The sequence below is a fragment of the Corvus brachyrhynchos genome, unplaced genomic scaffold, assembly GCF_000691975.1.
Source record: "Corvus brachyrhynchos isolate BGI_N302 unplaced genomic scaffold, ASM69197v1 scaffold116, whole genome shotgun sequence".
Lineage (NCBI taxonomy): Eukaryota > Metazoa > Chordata > Aves > Passeriformes > Corvidae > Corvus > Corvus brachyrhynchos.
Genome location: NW_008240221.1, coordinates 15,667,385 through 15,685,572, shown reverse-complemented (window position 1 = coordinate 15,685,572; position 18,188 = coordinate 15,667,385). Strand labels below are relative to the sequence as shown.

The 18,188-nt window shown below is 44.0% G+C and overlaps 1 protein-coding gene across 8 annotated transcripts in view; it reads right to left on the bottom strand.

Annotated features, from left to right (window-relative positions):
• Positions 1-534: 534 nt before the first annotated feature.
• The window catches only part of TFAP2B (transcription factor AP-2 beta), a 33,616-nt gene continuing 15,962 nt past the window's right edge, over positions 535-18,188 (bottom strand). For 2 of the 8 annotated variants that reach the window (XM_017745048.1, XM_017745051.1), the window contains 6 exons: positions 15,465-15,539; positions 14,981-15,200; positions 12,322-12,440; positions 9,436-9,577; positions 7,153-7,412; positions 535-627 (listed from right to left, as the gene is read on the bottom strand). In XM_017745048.1, the coding sequence (XP_017600537.1) occupies positions 578-627; positions 7,153-7,412; positions 9,436-9,577; positions 12,322-12,440; positions 14,981-15,200; positions 15,465-15,539 (866 nt within the window). In that variant the 3' untranslated portion in view covers positions 535-577. Of the gene's footprint in view, positions 628-1,579; positions 5,751-7,080; positions 7,413-9,435; positions 9,578-12,321; positions 12,441-14,980; positions 15,201-15,464; positions 15,540-18,188 lie in introns of those variants that run through there. The other 6 variants (XM_017745052.1, XM_017745053.1, XM_008641845.2 and 3 more) reach the window with 4 other exon arrangements.

Here is an 18,188-nt window from a genome sequence, read left to right as displayed (position 1 = left end):
GTTTTGGAAGGTTTCATGCAAAACATGTGCTCTACTAAAAATAATACCATTGGTGCGATTAAAACAAAAGCAAACTAAACAAACTGAAAAAGCGTGGCATGCATCCTAGCTTTGGGGAATCAGCTCCAGTGCTATTCCTAGCCCACCGGCGTCCTTACCCCCACACCTGCACACAGCTGGATCAGAGGGACAGAGGATGAGAGGTTTGGGGGTCCCCGCTCCCCGCCCTGCAAAGTCCCGGTAAAAATTAGGAAAGGGAAAACAGGGGGATTCCCTTTGCTCTTTCTCGCGCAGCTCCGCTGCTCCCCCACCTTGTTTTCCCCCTGCTCGGACCCCGGGCGCTGCTGTCCCAGTCCCCCCCCATCCACCCACCCTCCTCCTCCATCCCGGGCCCCACAAACTTGCTCCGGGCGTTTTTGCCATCACACCACGGAGAGAAAGTAGGTCACGGCTGAGTCCAAGCCTGGCTGAAGCCGAGGCAGCCGAGCCTCGAAAGCTTTCCCATAGAACACACTTTGGGGTCGTCGTTTGCAATGTTGTTTGGTTTTGGTTTTTTTATTATGATGAAGATGATGATTTATTTTGGACACCATGGGCGATCAGCTGAGCCGGCTCCTGTAGTCCAAGCTGGAAGGAGAGGGAGAAGGGAGGTAGTTTGGGAGATGGAGGTGGGGATGGATTTATTTTTTGCTATTCCCCCATCCCCTCCGAGAGAAATATTAAGTTGCAAAAACCGATCCACCGCTTGTCAGGGCTCCTGCACCTCTCTGCCTGCGCTCTCTAACCACTGACCGCTCTCTCTAAAAACCAACAGATAAACCCCAACCCAGACGAGCCTTCAAACCGGGTATTTAATTGAAATAGTTCACCGCAGTAAAAGCGAGGTTTTAAACCGGTTTTCCACCCTCAGGGCTCCGTTCGAGCACACGTGTGTGTTTGTTTTCAGGGTGACTGTGCGGAGGGTTAAATTGACAGTCCTTTCCAGGAAAAAATAAAAAGAAAAAAAAGAAAGAAAGAAAAAAAACCGGGGGAAAGGTGTTTTCTATAATACCAGTAAAAAACAATTAATTAAAAAATCCTGAGGCCCTCATCTGTTCCCCCTCCTGCTTCCCCCAACCTCAGGGTAAACCCCGAGTCACTCCGGAGTGGCTCCGGGTTCGCCCTGGGGATCCGGATCTCAGCTCTGCGGCGATTACAAACCTAAATAAAGCCGATTTGGGAACGAAGGTGAAGGGAAGGGGGAAGGGGGAGAAAGAAGTTTTCATTTGAATATTTCCTCTTGCTAATTCAATAATAGCTGGTGCTGCAAGTGTTGACCCAAAGGTAGAAAATAAACCCGCATTGTGAACACGAACATCACTCCCGATCTCCATATAAGAGTATATATAAATACACATCTATTTACACACATCCAGGTAAGCGTAAGCGAAATGTACAGTAACAGTAACATAGCAGTGGGAGGGAAAAAAAGTTTGCTGATGTTGCAGGTTTACATAAAATTTTCTTTTAACGGCTCATGCTTTAGAAAGAAAAAGATTTACTCCGAATTCAGCTGGTTAAAGCAAAATGAAACAAAAGCTCACGTTAACATGACATGAGGTTTATTATAGGTCTGCTTAGAATGAAGAGGTAAGTGTGGGAAAAAATATGGACACTTTTGAGTCAGACAGAAATAAAATACCAACATTTCTGAGAAGCAATATTTATTGTCTTTTTTTTTTTGTCTTTTTTTTTTAATGTAGAGACATGTCCTGAATTTCCCCAAAGCCTAGATTGGGAAAATAAAGACTTCTTGGCGTTATAAGTAAATCCGTCTGCAGAATCGAAGCAGCACCAACATTCAAAAAAACTGAAGAGGAAAATACAACAAAACACAACAACCTCTTTTTTTTTTATTCTTATTCTTATTATTTATGTAAATCAGGTCATCACTGGACAAGAACCAATTTCTACCCATTACCATAACAGCTTGTCTATAAAGAACAGAAAAGATTCAGATAGGATACTATCTAGTCAAGCGGGAATTTTTTTTTTTTTTGGTTTTATTTTTTCTTTCTTTTTTGTTAGTTTTTTTATACTTTTCGTTTTTAAATTCCCCCACCCATTCACAGAGGTATAGAGTCACAGATAAATAACCCAAAAACTACTTGCTCGCCATATTTACACATTCCCGTTAAATTAAGCATAAATAAATATATACAAACTCAATACTGAATGCCTCTCCGCATTTCTTCTCAGGAAGAGTCGATAAACTGATATTTCTCACTGCATGGTCAGATTTTTCAAGAAGAGGAGGTGAAAGGGATCGTTTGGGGCATAAAAGGAGAATTTTTTATTATTTTTTTCTTTCATCTTTCCCGTTTCTCATTCGCTTTTTCAGAGCTTTGCGTTTGTTTGGGTCTTTTCTTTTTTTTTTTTTTTTTTTTGCCTTTATTTCTCGCTGGCACACAGTGTTTCGTCTCTCTCGAAATGTTCAGGCATTTGCCAGTGTGTTTGGGGATGTTTTCTTTTATTTTTTTCCCTTTGTATAAGAAAATATACTATTTGTAAAAAGCCTACGGTCTCTCTCACACAGGGAAGCCGGAGGGGAGGGGGAGGTTGTCTGGATTGATCTGGTAAATGCTTACGGCAGCTGAAACAAGCACCAAATTCTCCGAGAAATTTATTAAAACAGAGCCGGACAGGTCTGTGTGATAAACCGGTCAGAAAGAGAGGAGCAGGGGAAGGGAATAAGCCCTTTGGGCACAGCTAAAGGTCTTAAAACCATCCTTCCCCCACCCCTCCCAGCCCCAAATGCAAATCTGGGGATTTGGGGAGAGATTGGTCTGGGATGCAAGGGGACTTTAAACAGCTTCTCACAGAGAACTTCTATTAGGTGGGACAAGACACGACCCGATTTTAAAGAAACCATCGGGTTGTAAAAGGATTCCCATAAAATTGGCTTCTTGTTTCCATCACATCTTGTGTGAATAACAACCAGCAAAAAAAAAAGTCCGGGAGCATATGAAAATAAAGATCTTTCCAACGGCAAATAAAGAATTGTTATTAAAAAAAAAAAGTGAGACTAAGAATGAAATAAAATTTACAGCAACCCACCTGTTTGGTTTGAAAACAAACTTTTCACGGTCTCTCCTCAAACTTTTCCCTTGAGTTACAAAGCAAAGCTGTTAATCCTCCTGTTTATTGATTTATGATTCTGAGGAAACCAAATCTTTTAATAACTCAATTATCAGATAAACGTCTGAGGTGCCCCGCCAACACAAGTAGTCAGGCTGGGAAAGTGGAGGGGAGCAGCAAAATACCTTCCAGAAGGAGGCTGAGTTTAGTTTCGGGGGGACCTCTGTACTCAGCACTGATAGGAGCCACCTAGAAATGGATGACTCCCTCTGGGACCAGCACTAGGCTAGGGGGAAGGACAGAGAGAGGTGCTCCTATCCTATGTTTTCTGCCTGATTGCATTAAATCATAAACCTCGTGAACTTTGTCTGCACACTTTGGGGAGCAAGTGGGGGGAGCTGCAATCAGTGGGAACTTGGCTTTATTTTGCCTGAGCAATGCATAACCTGGCATTTGCAGTTTGTCTCCTCCAGGTAGAAGGCACAAGGGACAGACTAAAACTCTTCCCTTAACCTGCTCAAGGTTTAGGTCATGGTCCAGGTGACCAAACCTGTGCCTAGGGGGGATTTCAGCAGTAGCAGGATCAGGCCCTCACATGTGTGAGTAGGTCTTTCCACAAGAAGTTCTAAGGGCTCCCTTTCCCCATTAACACACAGCAGTGGTGGGATACTGTCCTCTGCATTTAAAAGGAGCACTGCCTACATTTCCCCCAAGACAAGGAAAGGCCATTCCCAACATGCCCCCAAAGCCTTCAGCTGGAAGTTCTGGGGTGGCCGGGAAGAGTTTCCCATGGCCCTGCACATGCAGCTGGGGAGGTGGAAGACAGAGCTAATTCGGGGTCTCCCCACACCCAAAAGCCCCCCTGAGCTGGATGATGCTGGAAGGCTGGACCCACAAGCTCCTCACAAAACCTATTTGCAGGGGGCAAACAAGGCAACATCCAACACTTGGTGCTCTGCTCCAATAAACAGGATATTCCCATCAGGCAGAGAAGGGAGCTGTGCTTTCAGGTGGGGCCATTTGTTCCTCCCCAGATCCCTTCTTTCCCTTTCCTGTGCATCACTGCTGGGCCATGCTCTACACTGGATCCTGGATTGTCCTTCCCCAGAGCCCTGATTAACTTTAGGGTGGTTGGCAAGGGGTAAGATTTGGAGGACTGGGGTCTGCCTGGAGGTTGCTTTTCAATCAGGGGGTCCCCAGCCTGCTGGTGGGGGATCCATGATTTGACCACACCTCCTCTGGTGACATCCACAGGGATGTGACAATCCCTGCCATAACCAAATTCACTGGCAGGGACATGCCAGGGTCTGAGACTGCCTCTGACTCGTCCCAACAGCCCATGGAGAAGGCTGCCTGCCTCAGTTTCCCCATTTTCTCACAGGAGAGCCCCCACAGCACTCTGCCCCAGAAGAACCAAAGGTACATGAGCAAGGAGCAGCTTGGGCGGCGTCAGTGCTCCTTGGGGCTGGATGATCCCTGTATTTCTATTGCTACATGTGTGCAAATCACGAGTAGAGAACAAGAGCTGGGACCTGGCTGCATGAAGATTTGAAAAGCAGAGCAGGCCCTCAGCTGTAACCATGTCTCAGAGAGCCAAGGGCACTAAGGGTGACAAGAGGATCGTTTGCTCTTTTGTTTTGAGAACATTTCATTGAGGGATGTTGGGGGTATTGTTGAATTATTTCTCCCTCACTATCCACTTTGGAAGGTATCTCAAAATTAAAGCAAGGCTAAGCCTTCTCTCTCTCTCTCTCTCTCTCTTGATTTGAGTTCAGGTGTTCCTGCTTGGGATGGTGGGAGTGAGTCCTGTAGCTTTCACAGGGATCCTAGGGGGAAGCCTGACCCGACTGGAATTTTGCCAGTGACTCCAGGAGATTTACCCACACCCAGTTCTGACATAAGCAAAAAGATGTGTTAGTGCACGAGCCCTACCCCACTGAGAAACTCATGCAATTACCCAACACGGCAGGATCCAAACAGAAATTCATATCCTTACACTTCAGCGTTATTTTACCAGAGAAGACAGAGAAATGTATGTAAAAAAAAAAAAAAAGAGGAAAGAAATAAGACTTCCCATTCACCCTCACCACCCCAAATCATAAGCATAAGACATCCTGTCAGACACCAAACCATCAAGAAAAACATTGGAGTTAAGAAGTTTTGCCCCCCTTACCACACCGGCTTGTTCTAAAGCAAGAGTCACAAGACATTTAAAAAAAAAAAAAGCTTTCTGAGAGAAACAGATTTCCTCAGAAATCAGGATATTCCCTGGCAAACCCTCCCCACTCCCATCACGAGGAGCCAGCTCACATGGCAACTCTTTCCTCCCTGGGTACAAAACCCTAGTGCCAAGCAAGTGCAGTAACATTCAACACAGCTCTTATTTTCTTTTCAACAGTACACCTCGATTTCAACTTATATTTTTATCTCGTTCAAATTATTCCCTTTGAGCTTCTTTAAAGAAGTGCACCTACAGAATTCGGTAACAACTGGCTTTGATTTGAAAAAAGCAAAAAAAAGCAAAAAAAAAGTATCAGAATATCAGAATTGTGGATTTTTTTTCTCTGTACCTGATATATTGTGTAGGGATCTCTAGTCCTCTTTGAAGAAGCTCATAAGCCAAGCGGGCAAAGCTTTAGGAAACAGAAGAAAATAAAATAGTGCATACTCCTGAGAAAGAATTACATACTCATATCACTCATTTTTTGTTGTTGTTAACAGTTTTTTAAAAATGGGGGAAGATCTCTCTCACACACACTAGTCAAGGAAATTAAGGACTGAAATATTGGCATAGTTAGGAATATAAAACTCCCTAGAGAAAAAGAGGAGATCTCAGAAAATTAAGAAATCAGATAGCGCTGACATTTTACCAGACCTTACTTCCAAAATTTTGCAACCCATTATAGTCAAGGCATTTTACCATCAAAGACAAAATTACTAAATTACAAAGGTATGTTTGCATGCATTAATATGTGTGGCTACGCACACATATTCTCTCTCTATATATGTATATACCCACATATATACATATATATCCACAAACATACATAGGATACACGCGCCCCCCCCAGGGAGTCGGGTGTGCACATACCCAGATGCACACACAGCGGCACACACACACCCAGACACACCTGTAAACGCTGGCAATCTAAACAGAGAGTCTGTCTAGACCAGGAAAAAACACAAAATAGTTCTTAAAAAATAGACTTGGCTAATTCAACTGAGCCACGGCGACCCCGAACGTCCCTTCTGGTGGCACCTAAAGTTAAGACGCTGCCGTGAACACAGCAGGTGTTGATGGCTTGGTGAGGGGTCTGGGAGCTCCCCTCCTTTCCTAGTCTAGACAGAGCCAGGGTGGTGAGATGACGTGGGAAGAACTGAGGGGAATGAGGCCATGGAGTTGCTCAGAAAGGAACACTCTGGAAGATCATTTTAGTCTAGGTGGAGACAGGACGTTGTTCAAAACAACAAAAAAAAAGGAATAAAATAAAAAAAATAATAGCAAGACAGACCGTGCAGCTCAAGAAATCAAAGCACTGACACCAAAAATGTTTCTCCGATTTCTTCCAATAAGTTATTCATTTCTTTCTTTTATTATTATTATTAATTATTATTATATTCCCCTCCCCCCCAATCATTATTTAAAAAATGTGAAAGAACAGAAGTGGGAAAAAAAAAATCCTGGTGGTTGTCTTCACATGTTCCTGGCAAGAGACTCTGAACCACTGGTCTTGCGCCATTGTGCTCCTCTGATCTTAAATTATTGTCTTTCTTTTATTATTATTATTTTTATTTTATTATTATTATTATTTTGTCCTACCTAATAGAATTCTTCCAAAGCCCAATCCAGTATTTTTAAAGCTAAAATTAAGACGGTTTTTTTTTAAAAGATTAACTCTCTCTTTTCTCCTTTTATTTATTTAACTTTTTTTTCTTTTCCTTTCTTTCATTCTAATTTTTTTCCTCTCTCTCTCTCTTTCTCTCTCTCTCTCTCTCATTTTCTGTGTTTCTCTTCCTTGTCTCCAGTTTTACTACCTGGTCCTTCGCCAGATGTGTGCCTGTTAGCAGTGTTGTTGTTCAAGAACATCTTGTCCATGCCTTTGAGAGCTTCAGTCAGGTAGTTTTGGAGGGCCGTGAGGGCAGCGCAGATAGCAGGGGCCCCAAAGCCGTGAGTGATGAGGCTGAAGTGAGTCAAGCAGCTCTGAATGCCCGGTTCCAAAATAGGGGTGGGCCGGCTGTTTCCAATGGGCGTCCTGTCCTGGGCCAAGAGATCTGTAAATTCTTTACAAAGTTGCCTGCATGGAAGAGAGAAAGGCAAAGAGAGGGAGAGAGGGAGAGAAGAGCAGTTAGGCTCATCCAACAATTATCTGTGAAAACCAATGGGCAGGTTCAGGCCAAAAGTGGTCCCAAGACATGGGATGGGACCTTTCTGCCACCATCTTTTTCCCCAGCAGTTCTTGGGCACCAGGCATGGTGAGCCAACATCTCCCTGCTCATAATGATGCTCTTCAGGGGATAACACCAGCTCTGGAGATTAAAATCTCTCCAGCAGTCACAAGGATGTTTCTGAAGCACTGTGAAAACTCAGCCCTGCTCGGTGGCTTCAGAAACAACCAGGCTGAAAGGCAGATAGATGTGCCCTGGATCTGCCAAGCACCCATCCTCCTGGAGGCCTGACCCCGGCTCAAAGCAGCTCCCACCAATGCTGTCCCTAAAGGAAAGCGCAGCCATGCACTAAGAACTACTGGGTGGCACAGGGACCTGGTACAGGGAAGGGCTAAAACAGAGCTTCTCTGAGTCTGCTCAGGCTGGGCCATCTTACTGAGAAAAATCAGGATTTTGGGACTCCAGGCTGGCTTATTCATGGCATGAGGAAAAAAGCAAGCACTTCCCATTTTATTCTGGGGGTGTGACAACCCAATTAACACATCAGAGCTGACACCTGGCTCTTGGTTGTTTGCCTGCACCTTTGAAAATCAGATTTGATTTTTCTAATGAATTCACACACAATCACTTTCTTTTGCATTACTCTAGTGCAAAAGACATTCAAGTTAACAGGTGCCTGGGTAACACAGAAACCCTGGAGGCTGGTGCAGCTCCCACAGGAATAGTCTTTAAGGGTTCCCAAAGGAATCAGTTTTTTAAGACAGGTGCCTACCCAGGGAGTGGAGATAAAAAAGACCAGAATATTAAAAAAAAAAAAAGGAAAAAAGAAACCTTTAAAAAAGACATTCAGCTCTCATCCTCTGAAATTCTCTGAAATTCCCAGTGGGTTAAAGGTTTCAGAGGGTGGGGAAAGATAAAGGTCTACTTCTATGTGTATTATCCATTAAGAAAGTGCAAGAGAGGAAACTTTGAATTTGGAGAACAAACAGTAATGAGTCCAACATTTTACATCTTCAAAGAGCAAAGCAGGATCTGCGAGCAATTAAAGTTCTGGGACATTAATATCTTCTGACCCTGCGGAAAAGGGCAATCAAATTCCAATCACGTCTAAAAAACATCTGGACAAATTTGAGCAAATGATTTTTCAACCCTCCATATATTTCTTTAAATTACGCTGTCATCGGAGGCAAGCCACGTCCCAGAGCATGAAGTAAATGAGAGCTGTTTGGGCTGGGATTTTTCTTTCTTTTCTTTTTTTTTTTTCCCCTTTTTTTTTCCTGACAGATGAAGGTGTGTGAACACTCAGCACCCACTGCCGAGTACCCGAGCAAACCATGAAGCACCCAGTGAGTAGTCTGGAAGGCACAGCCTGGGGTAAATCATCACATACAGAACACCCACCGAGGAAGTCCCAAGGGAGAGAGATGGATTGGGGGGGGCCAAATCGAGAACCATTAGCAGTGCATGGTGGTGGGCTTTTCTTTTTTTCTTTATTTTTTTTCCCTTTTAAAAAAAATATATATATTTTTAATTAAATCGTATGGGAAAGACATTGCAATTTGGTAGCAGACAGACAGGTGTGTGTGAGCAGCAAGAGGGACAGACAGACACGATGTGGAAGGAAAATACAGATTTTTTGGTCCACTTTCCACAAAAAATGTTTAACTGGGATTGGTTTGAAAATGATGTTCTATAGCTAGGGGAGCATCGCCTACAACCTCTATAGTGGCAGGGTCTGCTGGCAGGAACCCCACTGCAGAGGGATGCAGAGCTCCTTGGGGCAATTCGAGCATCCTTCCTCCCCGCGGGGCTGTTGGAATTTAGAGCCTGGAAATTCCATCGGCCTTCCAAGCGGGCTCAGAGGAAGAGTTTGAGGAGAAGGAGGGTTTTCTCCTGGAAAGGCAGAAGGGGGTTGGTTAACTTGGCACTCACTTTGTGGCAAGCAGCATGTTTTTCCTGGAGTGGAGGTCGCTGGGGTCCGTGTGCTGTCTGTTCAGGTACTCAGAAACAGCTTTGGCTGGGAACTCCGTTTCACAGATGTACCCAAAATCCCGAGCTAAATGAACGGCTTCACCTGGAGGGAACGAGACGGGGATTAACACCTCCGGGCACCGCCGGCCCCGGGCTGGGCTGGCTCCGACCCGCCGGGGCACCGGGCGGAGCCCACCGCCCCCCTGGGAGGCAGCAGCTCCTTTGAGCAGCGTTTGGAAACCCGTTATCACCCCTTCCACCTCAGGGACAGGCTCCATAGCATCCCTTCCACCTCAGGGACAGGCTCCAGTTGTGTGTTTTCCCCCCACCAGCACTATTTTGGGGACAGAAGTCGATGGGACAGATTTTGAGCTGATGAGATTTGTCTTTGCTACACTGCACTCGTGTCGGTCTGTACCCATCAGCTGCTTGTGCAGAACGGAGGGAAGAGTTCACACACACACCCACCACACACACACAAAACTTTACTGGGCCAAAGAAAAATGCGAGGGGAAACTGGTCAAAGCCTGAAAGACTAAAGACCCACTACAGACCCAAACTTCTCTTAAGAGCAGAGAGACCGTTCCTGTTTCAATACCTCAGATCATTGTCCAAAATTTTACAGATGTGGATATATTGTTAATATTAGTGTTGATTTTTTGTGGGACGTTAGAGATACACTTTATGCACACACGGGGCACTTGCATCATTATCACAGTTATCGCCACATCTGTAAAATTATGGAGACAACCGCGTTAAACCCTATGGCAATTTAACAATCTGCATTTTAACTGACCATCATGAAACAAGAACTCCTGTCTGCCGGGTGGAAAGATAACAACTAACGGCAACTTTTTCTGTGAACAAAATCATTATTATTCTAGCTCTAATTCTAATTCACTTTTCCTGCCTGCCTGGTTTCGGGTTTCTTGCCTACAGAGGTTTGTGTCATCCAACTCCTACTGATGTACTTCATGCCACAAGAAGAAGACAGTAGCTGCGGAAAGGAGGAAAAAAGGAGGGGGGAAAAACCCCTCAGACTCTAGAGGGATTCCACCAGATTATAGTTCAACCCCTCTAGAATAAAGCGTTAAACCCTTTAAAGCATCGCCCGAGGGACGAGGGGGAAGGTTTCCAACACGCAGGTATGTCTAATAACCCCAGGACCACGTTATTTTTAACTATCAGGAGTTGCTTTCCAACGTCATCTCCTGCTTTCCAATGCTTCTCGCTAATCATCAAACCGGTTAATGGAGGCGAGAGCACCCGGCAGAGCCTGGAGGGGGGGTTCCTGAGCCGGGCAGGGTCTTCCCAGGCAGCGTTCGAGCAACGCGGGCCGGGACCGACCGGAGCGTTCCTGTTCCTGGCGATACCGAGCAGTACAGGAGCAGCTACGCTAAAGCCTGGCTGCTGGCAGGAGGAAAAAAAAAAAAAAAATAGAGAGACAAAACTCCATCAGGTGCAGCTTCTTCCGAAAGGAGGGAGCTCTCTGGAGGCAAACTGTTGATTTGTAAGGGAATCAGGGGAGAGGAGGGGAATGTACACCTTACTGCACACTTGACACAGATTTTAGCATCACTGCGCAGCCCCACCGGCTTTTGAACCTCACGCCAGTTTCGAGGAGGGGCTGGTGCTGCTGAGAGCAGAGTGCACGGTGTTCCACACACACCGCGGGGGTGAAGCTGCACTAACAGGGCGCTCAAGGGCACTTGTGCCCCCCGAAATGCTTCACACCTCCTATAGCGAGACCCTGTGCTGTAACCTACACTGAGCCTTGCACTCTCGGCATCACACACATGCGTGTACCAGGGGGAGCTCCTGCCCCTCAGCCCCCGTCTTTTTGCGAGCCTTCCTTCACTCTGCAAGCGGCAAGGTCTTGTCGCTCACATAACTCAATCAAAAGAGTTGAAAAGTTAATATCTAGCACAAATATTTATGCTCGCTTTATACGCAGAAGAGATAAGTGGATTATTTATACGCCTCTCAGTGTGTATGTGTAATGCAGATACATATAATTCATAATTGCATCCATACTATTCCAGTTAGGTTTTTTTTGGAGGAAATCCAACTTCACTTAGCATAAACACGCACATAACCCTAAACTTTTTAGTGGCTCTAAATTTTCCTTGTCGATACAGTAACAACAAATCAAAGAAACACGCTGGCCACCAAAATGACATTAGTTGAAATGACTTGAAACTTCAGTCTCCCCTGTCTCCTCCCTCAGGAGTAGCTGCTCTCTTTGTTCAGCTCCAGCCACCTAAAGGGAAACCGAGCTCTGCTACTCTCAAATTGCTCTGCTTCATACAAAAAAAAAAAAAAAAAAAAAAAAAAAAAAAAAATTCTCTCTCTTAAAAAAAAAAAAAAAAAAAAAAAAAAAAAAAAAAAAAAAAAAAGTAATTTTGTATTATTTCTCCGCACTGAGCATCTTCTAGAGGCCATAAATCAGCTCGGGAGGAGCGAATTAGCGGGAGGATGGAGCAGATCTAGAGTCGGAGATCACAGGGTGGAAACGAATAGCAAAGAGGAATGGGACTGCCCTGCAGAATTACACATGCACACAAATATATACACCTATATCCACACAGACACACTCCCTCGCTCTTGTCAGCAGGAGGGATCAATGATCCTCCAGCCAATGACTTCATTTTTGGGAATGGGATCCTTAACCGTGCCGGTGTTCCTCCTAACCCGCCCTGATTTTCACCTCTGCAAGGTTTTCCCACCTGATCCCGAAAGTTGGTCGGGTTTTTTGGTGTTTTTTTTTTGTTTTGTTTTGTTTTGTGAATGTCAGACAGGAGCTCAGAGCAGGCAGGGGTGTGAAGGGAGCTGCGACCCTCGGCTTACCTTCCACCAGGGAGGTGAGTAAAGTGACATTTGCGGCCTTACGCCTGCCGGCTGGTAAATTCAAACCGATTTTTTCTAGCCTTTCTCGCAAAGATCTCCCCCCGTTTTTCGATTTGGCTCTAGAATTGCAAAGAAATTAACATCGTGATTAACCCCGCAGTGTTCCTGGAAGAAACGTTTAGTCTGTGCAGTCAGCGAAGCCTGGGAGGGTTTTCACTCGATGTTAAGGACTCTGGGGGTGTGGATTTCTGCTCGGGTTTGCTGAGATTTTCTTAATTTCTCCCAGGGGTAGAAGCGGGGATGAACCCATTTTTCTCCCGATTTTATCCAGGGAAATCAAATAACGCCAAACAGCAATAATTAATGGAAAGGTTCTGATCTAGAGAGCAAATGGATATGACACCAACTTGTATTAAGACGGAGTAAAGAGATGGATAGGAAGGTAGAGGAGGATTAAACCCTCTGTTATAACAGGAAAGAGCCAGAATGGGACGAGGGGATAAAAAACCGAATAAATCTGAAAAGTTCGAAGGGAGTGTGTGTGCGCCTGTGGATAAACTGTAAAGGAGGGAAATATTTATTAAACCTTCTCGCGGGTGTGAGTGTGTTCCTGTGCGAGGAGGTGACTCTGAGAGGAAGAGCTCACCTGAGGCAGGGTGCGTTATAAAGAGGGAATGGATCGCCTGGGGGAAGATTGGAATATCTGTCGGAGGTTACTGATAAGGGCTATAAAAGGATGAGTGAGCTATACGTGGGAAATTCAGAGCTATTGTTCGAACGCCCATACATATGTAAACCCCCAGGGATGAAATCTTGCCACCTGCGAAGTCGGGTAGAGTTTTGGCACCTAAGAACAGAGTCAGTCACAACACTCTCTTAATTCTTACTTAAAATTTGTTTAAGAATTAGCAGTCACACTTAGAGAAAGGAAACCAGAAACTACAGAGAAGCCACACTAGCTTCCCACTATTATATATCGAAGTAAATAGGGCTGGATGGCAGAACTGCAAGAGAGCAGCTTTCTATATCTCATCTGCTCTGAACCAAAATCTTGTTTAAAATTTAGATTCAAGATAGGAACTGAAGTCAGCAGCAGCCAATGATTACGGGTTGGGCCACCTCCAGAAATCTGCTGAAGTTCAATAATAATGTTTCTTTACCTTGGTAATTATATTTTCTACAGAGCATCTCTCAGATGTTCTCCCTGCTCTATTTGTAGTTGTACAGAAGGAGCAGGCAGGTTAGCATCTGTAAGTAAAGATCTCTGCTGCTGTCCCTGGCAGCTGAACAATGATTACAGACATTCACGTGGAACAGCAGCTATTTTGGGAGACCCGAATTCTCACGTGTATATTTGGGTGACTGACCGCATGTAGCAGAACTTTACCCCTTTTCTCCAGTCACGGAGCCAGAGCCCTTGACGTCATCACAGAATTTTTTGCGGTGGGGAGGGGGGAACTCCAAACACCAACTTCATTTTAAAGCTCCTTATAACCAACGCATCCAAATTGCTGCTGCAGGAGTTGCCAAGATATTTCCTCCTCTAAGATTAGCAACTTTTATACAGTATCTGAAGTTTATTCATTTTCAGTTTGTATGCATTTGTCTCTGCCTAAAAGTTATGTTTTTTATTACAGTCTACCTCACACACAGAAAATTAAATCTTGTACCCTCTCAGCCTGAGTGGGTGAGCTGGTACCTCATACTGTTGCCTCATGGCTTCTCCCCTGTTGTGACTGGAGATAGAGCCTTAGCTCACCTTTCTTACAGACAAGTCCTGCTGACAATTCACAGTCCCTCAGGCACTGCCAAGAAGAAAAAGCCCTTTCTCCCTGGCAGCCTTTCCAACTAATGGTCCCAGAGCTTAAATTCTTGTTGCTTCTACATAAAAGCACAGTCTCCCACTTGTTATGATGGAGTGGCAACCGGGCCTGTAGGTTGTTCCTTGCTTCCCACTTCCTTCAGTGCCAACAACGCCAGCTATTTTGAGGTCTTCAGCAAAATCCACCAGGGCATTAGTGGTGATTCGCACAAATGTTAAGCAGCAAAGGCCTCAAGACCAGCTGTGAGTGATTCCTCTAGCAACTTTCTCTGTGTGAAGCATTTTTTCTGACTTTCAGAGCTACCTGTTGGTGGTTTTTCTTTAGTCAGGTACCTGCATACCTTACAGTTTGCCTATCAGATCCCTGCCAATTTCTTGTATGACACCAGGTGTCATAATTGCCATAATTGCCTGATCATTATTGCCATATAGAGGAAGCCTCGTGGGTTTATCTAGGAAATCCCTAGAAATACATCAGGTCCTGAAATACTTCCAGTTCATCCTGAAACACGCCCATCATGGCATTTTATTTTGTCCACTTTCTAAGAGAGAAGTGTGAGGAGGAGAAAAGATAGAAAGTGTGTGCATGGACAAGGAGAAAATCTTTCCATCTCAGTTCCTTCATTTGTAGATAACAAGGCCAAATCCTTGTCTCCTCTCCATACATCCATCCCAGTGTCTGAACACAGCATATTTTCACCTTATCACCAGCATTACATGCACAGGCTCTATCCATAGGACCAATGCATATTTGAAATCATCTTTACTGTTGACCAAGGATTTCTGGTGCATGCATGGAGGCCCAGACACATTCACACATTTGCCCCAGACTCTTACCTTCTAAGTACTCCTCCTAGGAGAGATGCATTCAGACACTCTGGAGGGGAAAGGCGTCTTTGAACTTCTCCCACAGTTACTTTATACTTTGAAGTTGAGCTAAGCAAAGACAAGCGGCCAGGTACAGAGCAAAACACCTCTCCGGTATTGACTGAAATTCCACCCAGGAAGCCATCTTTATTCATCATCAAAGAAGTAACAGATTTTGGAGGAACCGGAACTGGAGAAAGAAAAGGGGAGGAGGGGAGAGAGAAACCATCAGGCCACAAAGGAGAACAGGATAACCACAGTCTCTCTCACATGCACAGAACAGCAAAATGAAAGGGAATTTTGAATCTCTGGCTACCTCCAGCAACCTAAAGGGTGCTGCTCCCCCAACCTCTAGGAAATTGCTCCATGAATGATGGATGGAGAGAAGGGTGGTACAGTACAGCCTCTATGCAGGGTTTGATCATTGGGAAATAAAATACATATTGGCAAGCACCTGGCAACTTTCGGGTTTGAGCCTGTGTCTCACCCAGAGCCCCCCGATGCCTTTTGTACAACGGACAGCGCCTTTCTGGAGGGGAAAAAAAGAGGAAAATTTACTTTTTTTTGGCTAATGTTTCCATTACTGCTAAGCTGAGCCAGGAATAAATTCACTACACAAAGGGAGTTGCTGTCTTAAATGAGTATCAAGGCTGGAGGATACAGCAATGAGAAGACAGCTCTGTTATTGCTTTGTGTTTTTATTAAGTCTGGTTTATGAAATAAAATGAGTCTTTTCCTTCAGAAAAATGAACACCAGGAAAAAATATCTGGTCTAACCATGGTGTTCTCCACTCTGATCATATTGTGCTGTCCGTGAATTAGTAGGAACTCTCCTGCCCCTAAATAAAACTGATTTAGTTACTGCAACACATATTTAAAAGTAGTTATAGGGAAAAGTAAAAAGAGAATGATAAAGTGAAATTAACAAAATAAAACCATGTTGTTCTCTCCAAGATAAAATGAAGTATTTCCTTTCTCTGAGAAACCAGTGAGGTTATTTTAAGAGTAACCAAGGGGATTATAAAGAACAAATTCCTATAATAGCAACCAGACACACTCAGAAATAAACAACAAAATTGGTTGAACTAAAACTGAGAGCCATTCCCCCGTGACATGAATTTTGTTTACAAATGAACTTAAATAGCTCTCTCATAATTGTGTGTAACTGTTATGATTTACAGCAGGTGCTCTAATCAATCACCCAATCACTTTAATTTATAGGGAGCCTCGCTGCATTTTCCCAGTTGTTTCATTTCTGCAAGTAATTGATAACAAACCATACTTAAGGTATGTTTTATGCAAGAGTTAATAAAAGCTGACAGCTGCTACTGCTGCTTCCTCTTGGATCCGCGGCAACACGCATTTCCTTATAGAAAATATACGCTGAAATTGGGGCTTTTGCTGGTGGGAGAGCCCTGGCAGTTTCCAGCGGGCATGTTTCAGAGGAGAAGACTAATTGATTACACACCCTCTTTGAGCAGATACTGCTCCACAATCTCCCGTTTCCACTCAATCAATTGCAAAACCAATTCGGCAAATAATAAGGTTCTATTATGCACATATGCCAGCTATTTAGGTAGTTATAATACATGTCAGTTAAGTCATAAAAGCCCTGTTTATTTGCAACATATCTGGAGAATCAAACCATTAGGGTTGAGCGGATATTTAAGTCGTCTGGAGCTGCTAAACAATAAGATCGGGTATCCTAATATATTACCAAGTGCTAACTACTGGGCAATTGCCAATTTTATAACCTCAGTGCATGGAATAGACACAACCGTGTTTCACTGTTTTTATTACAGATCATTTCCTACTGCCAGACCAGACCCCCACAATAAAAGCTCTATAACAGCTAAAAACCAAAAGGCATGTCGATTTTAGATATACATATTGCTTCGTATGCCTTGTATACAGTCTCCAGTATAAACAAATTATTTTGAGTGGCTTGACTTCAGGGAATCGGAAAGTGAAATGGATTCCTATTTCTCTATTATTTTTAGTTAGGCACTTTATGCAGCTCATAAAGGTGGTTTCAAATAGTTTGAGAGCAGCTCAGAAACAGTTATAAAAGAGTTAGAGGCCTGCTCCTGCTTTCGTTGCTGTTATTAGGAATTTTTTTGCCATTGATTCTATAGGAAATCTTGTTTGTACATCAGAGGCAGTTCCAGCAGACCAAAAAATTGTATTTATATTTTCCCCCTTGTTATACATAAGCATATCTCTTATTTCATGCACAATGATCTGTTTGAGTGAAGCATCAAGTAGAAAAAATAGAAATTAAAAAAGAAAAAAAAAAAGTTGTATTAAAGCAGTGCCACCAGACAGATTTTCATGACTGGCATTTTTTTCTTGGGACAAACACACGGGCTGTGCAGTTCAAGCACACCTTCACCGTGGCTATATTTAGTGACCAGTTTATCAGGTCACTGTCCAGTGAACTGAGAAATTAAACAAGAGGCAGCAATTCCACGAACATCTGATCTTAGTCCAAACTCACTAAAGAGAGAAGGACCCGTGCAATGCTTAAATGTACCTCACCCTGCTCGCTTTGGCCTTTTGGAGCACTCATTACATTAGTTAACCTTTGAATTATGGATTTTCACGTGCTTGGTGTTTTTTTTCTTCTCCCTTGCAAATTGCTTTTGGGAAGCAGGCTGGCTCCCTTCCCTGCTATGCTGAGAGCTCCTCAGCTTCTCTTCCTAGCAGTGTTTCCCTGAAAAGAACGACATGAACAAACCCATCAGCTGGAGTCTGATAGCTCTGAACCCATCTGAGAGGCTTGCCAGGCGGTGTAAGCATATCTATCGCAATTTCATAGCTTCAGAGAGATCTGTTCTATCTGGGCTCTATATCTTCTGTAAATTACCTAATGCTGCCTCAAAAAAGTGTTTGCCATGGAATGAATTATCTCTATCTATATCATATCTATATGTTTATCATGGCTGGAGCTTTTCAGACACAGCCCAGACATCAGCAGAGATAACAGAACGTGGAGCTTTTGTGGGTGAGGAGATCTCCACGTCCGTGCGTGCAGCGCGTGTGTCAAATCCCTGCGCGTATGTAAATAAACCCGAATGCAGAGGATATTTTTAGCCGATATCAACTTCCCCAGTTGGTTAGGGACTGCCACAAATGCTGAAATGACACAGAATAACACACACGTATCCACGCGGCGTCC